The sequence below is a fragment of the Propithecus coquereli genome, unplaced genomic scaffold, assembly GCF_000956105.1.
Source record: "Propithecus coquereli isolate 6110/MARCELLA unplaced genomic scaffold, Pcoq_1.0 Scaffold320, whole genome shotgun sequence".
Lineage (NCBI taxonomy): Eukaryota > Metazoa > Chordata > Mammalia > Primates > Indriidae > Propithecus > Propithecus coquereli.
The window spans coordinates 389,622-393,565 of NW_012148842.1; the positions used below are offsets into that span (position 1 = coordinate 389,622).

General features: G+C 34.0%; 1 protein-coding gene across 1 annotated transcript in view; it reads right to left on the minus strand.

The window, feature by feature from the left end:
- Nucleotides 1-3,944, minus strand: part of LOC105815226 (low-density lipoprotein receptor-related protein 1B-like) — a 161,243-nt gene that overhangs the window by 30,727 nt on the left and 126,572 nt on the right. The window contains exons 4-5 of the mRNA XM_012650373.1: nt 3,644-3,841; nt 1,947-2,151 (exon numbers count right to left, since the gene is read on the minus strand). Of these exons, the coding sequence (XP_012505827.1) occupies nt 1,947-2,151; nt 3,644-3,841 (403 nt within the window). The remainder of the gene's footprint in view (nt 1-1,946; nt 2,152-3,643; nt 3,842-3,944) is intronic.

The window sequence follows — 3,944 nt, forward strand, 5'->3', positions numbered from 1 at the left end:
GAGATTCCTTTATATCACTGAAATAATATTTGTTATTTTCACTTAACACTTGTAGGTTGTATGTCCTTTATGTTTCTCTTTTCTTTTTCTTTTCTCAAGTTAGATATTTCCCTAACAAACTGAGATTAATAAATTTATCCTAAACATTGTCAGTACAAAGCTGTAGAAAATCTGCTTTGATCAGACCATTTTCAAAACTTTCATACACCTGGTGTTTTGTTCATTTGTTTTCTGACTGTGTCATTTACAATTTAAAAAGCATTCATGTTTTTATTTTCATGTTGGTATATGTGCTAGGACTACACCTTTCTTTAAAATATTATTTTCCCTTATTCAGGAAGTTTCTCATGAAGATAAGACTCTGGTACAACTTAGTAGGTCTGACAGGTGAAAATGTCACATCAGTAGTTGTTACATCGAGGATAAAACCAGTGTTGGTGATGAGCCAGCACCTTTGTGGGAAGTCTAGGGTGAGGATAAGCACTCTACCTGTACCTCAGGAATACAAGTTGAAAAATAAGGACAATTCTCATTAAACATTTTAGGACTTTTCCTGGTAAATTGTTATTACAGGAGACAATGAGTGAAATGGGTGAAGTATAGACTGTGTAAATTAGAGAATACACCTCCAGGTTAAAAATAAACAGCTGCTACTCAGCTTGTTGTTACCAGATCTCAGCATCTCTCAGTATTTTAAATTTTGGCAACTAATTCAAATCAATTTAAAACACTATGGAAATTAAAGCAAACACATAAATGAGGGTTGCCAGTTTGGAACTCTTGCTCTACACAAGCTGCTTTGCCTCTTTAGTTGCTGAGTCTAAATGGAGGAAAAGGAAAACAAACATACTCCCCAATCTATTGATTTCTGGAATAGATCAGGTCAAAAGCAAGAGAGTGTGGCCAGGAAGCTAACTTAAACACAAGGCTTGCTACTTTTCTCTCTTCTGTATCTTATTAAACTCCCTCTTGGCTCATTCCCCTCTCTCACTAGAGCTCCCTGCCTCACTCAACTTTGTATTGCTTAAAGGTACAAAGCCAAAAAAAAAATCCTTTCTACTATCCTTTAGACTTGACAATGTCTTTGGATTTACAAAACAATCATAAGGGAATAATTACTAGGAATAACAAAATATTCTCACATATCAGTTACATATTATCTCCCATATATCATCTCCTCAAAAACAACTAATAAGGATGATATTGCCATCCCCGATTTATGGAAGAGAAAACTGAAATCTAAGTGAAGATAACACACTTGATTGCCCCAGAGTATAAATAAATGACTGGACAGGAACTGGAACCCACATCTTCTGACTCCAAATTCAGTGTCTCTCTTCTGTTCTTTCACAAAGGAACACACAAGGGAACAGTGGGGCAATAATTTGAGTTACTCAGCATTTAACCTTGTTTTCCAGAATCATGTGCTTTGTCTTTCAAACTTCCCCTTAGTCAGTATGTCACCACTGGACTCCTTCAAGCTTATTTAAATTTTCTTTTAAACTGACTTCCAAGAACATACAAAATGAAAAAGGGGTGAGGCACTTAACATCTGTGACTACTTAGAACAAAGACTGGCCCTGTAGTTTGCAACCAGTAGAAATAATTACTACATCTCTTTGGCAAGGCAAAGAGAAATTCATTAAATTACTGCTTTGAAAAAGAGTTGCAATAGCTTCCAATAGGGCTTAATGCCCATATTCAGGGGGAAAAAAAAAAAAAAAAAGACATTTTGAGTGTTTAAAAGCACCCATGTAAGAAATCTGATAACCAATTGTGTGGTAATAAACTTAAACTCTTCATAGTTGCTATACGTACAACTACACACATACATATGCACAAAATAAGCACTTTGACTCACAATTTATGAGATAATTGAATTCAATATCAAATTGAAAGATTATTTTTTATGCCAAAGTGAATTTCTAAAAGACAAACATCTTTACCCATATCTTGGGTCCAAAGCAATGGCCCTGGGGTGTTCCATGGCTCCTGCTATTAGTGTAGTCCTTAGGGAACCATCTAGTTTGGCCACTTCTATTTGGTCCAGATTGCTGTCTATCCAGTATATGTTGCCTGCTATCCAGTCGACTGTCAGGCCTTCTGGGGTAGCTAGGCCATGCTCCACAACCACTTCAATTGCACTGACACCTAGAAAAGAAGAGAAACAAACACATGCACCCATTCAAGGAACGTGTTAAGCACAAAGGAAAAGGCCTATTTGTGATTAGCAGTACAAAATACCTAAAAGTTGTTTCTCCTTTAAGAGAAATAGTTCAGAAGTGTTACCAGACACAGAGGAAACTAAGAAGTCCTAAATTTAAGATTACTGATCTTCCTTCCAGAAAACTTTAATCTTGTAAATCCTTTCAGTATCAGTGGAATGAAAATTTTAAAGAATTCTGAGGCTAATAACAATGTTGAGGTTGCAAAAAAAGTTATTTGTTGTTTCTCACTTTTTGGTAAGAACAAGGGGTTTTGGAAATAATAATAATACACTGGTTAAAATCAGTGCAACTTAACCCAAATGTCGATCTTGAAGGGTAGAATAAGGTAAAGAGAAAAAGTCCACCTGGGGCAACATGCATTATAGCTAATCAGCACCCACTCTTTTTCTCTTTTTAGAAGCACAACAGATACATAGCCATTACTGTGATTAACCTTAACAAAGATAAGCCCCAGATTACACTATTTCTCACCCGCCTCCCAGGCTATAAAACTTGCAGGATTTAACAAGGATGTAAATAAGAGAAAAAGGCATGAATGTGTTCTGAATAAAAATGAGCAATTTGTCCATCAATATTCTTATTTATCCTTTACTTATTTTTTTCAATTTCAATTTAAAAACACCTTTTCTAATAGGATAACTCATCACAGTTTATAAGATTGCTATCACAGCAATAGTTTTTGCCAGACATTTTAACAATGTGTTTTTAAAAATAGTTAACCAACTAATTCCATGGATATAAATCTATTATTTAAAATCAGTATCTTGATATATGACACGAAACAAATTCACATGTCATAATTATATTGTATGTTTAAATAGTACCATTTTTCAAAATTGCAAAGGTGATTTAGAGAAGAATTAACAGTTTGGTAGAAGTATCTTGCCCTTAGAATGCTACACAGATGCAAAATTTCAAGAGAAGTATTACATATGTTTATGTCAAAGTCTTGCTACTTAAGAAAGGTCTACTTTAGACAAAAGAGATAAGTCAACTTATAGCAAAAGATAGTTAGCTCATACTGGTACTCCTTGTAACGACATTTTAATTATTTCTTTGAATTATGCTGGAAGATGGCAACAAAATAAAAAACAAGTTATTTGAACTTCCCAAAGCTTGACTACTCTTATGTAGCAGCAAATAATTTTCTCTTGTAAATAAATTTCTTCAATGTAAGTACATGGAAAAGTAGAGTCCAAGGCTGAAAATGGTGTGAACAGCATGGACCTTCACCACTCCACTCCCCCAATATATCTTGACACATATGCTTGTTATTTTTTTTTTTTCATATATGAGAGAAGGGATAAAGAATCAAAGGTAAAAGATTAATCAGAACTTCTGGTTATAACATATTTTTTTTGGAATTTTCAGTTAAAAAGTAACCTAAACATTAAGCAAAATTGTAATGTATGTACCTCCACTTTCAGAAAGCTTGCCTCGATATATTCTGTCTTCTACAACATCTGTCCAATAAAGTAAACTTTGATTGAAGTGAAAATCAAGTGCTATTGTGTTTCTCAATCCAGGAACAAGTAGACTATAGTCTCTTTTATGAAGATCAATCCTTCTGATCTCATGACGAATAGAAAAGATGATGAATGCTTCAAAAGGATCTGAAATTAAATTTATGTTAATAGGTTTATGAAAATATTTATATACTTTAGTAAGTGGAATACTTTAGTAAGTGGAAAGCTGGAGGCCGAAATCCATTATTTA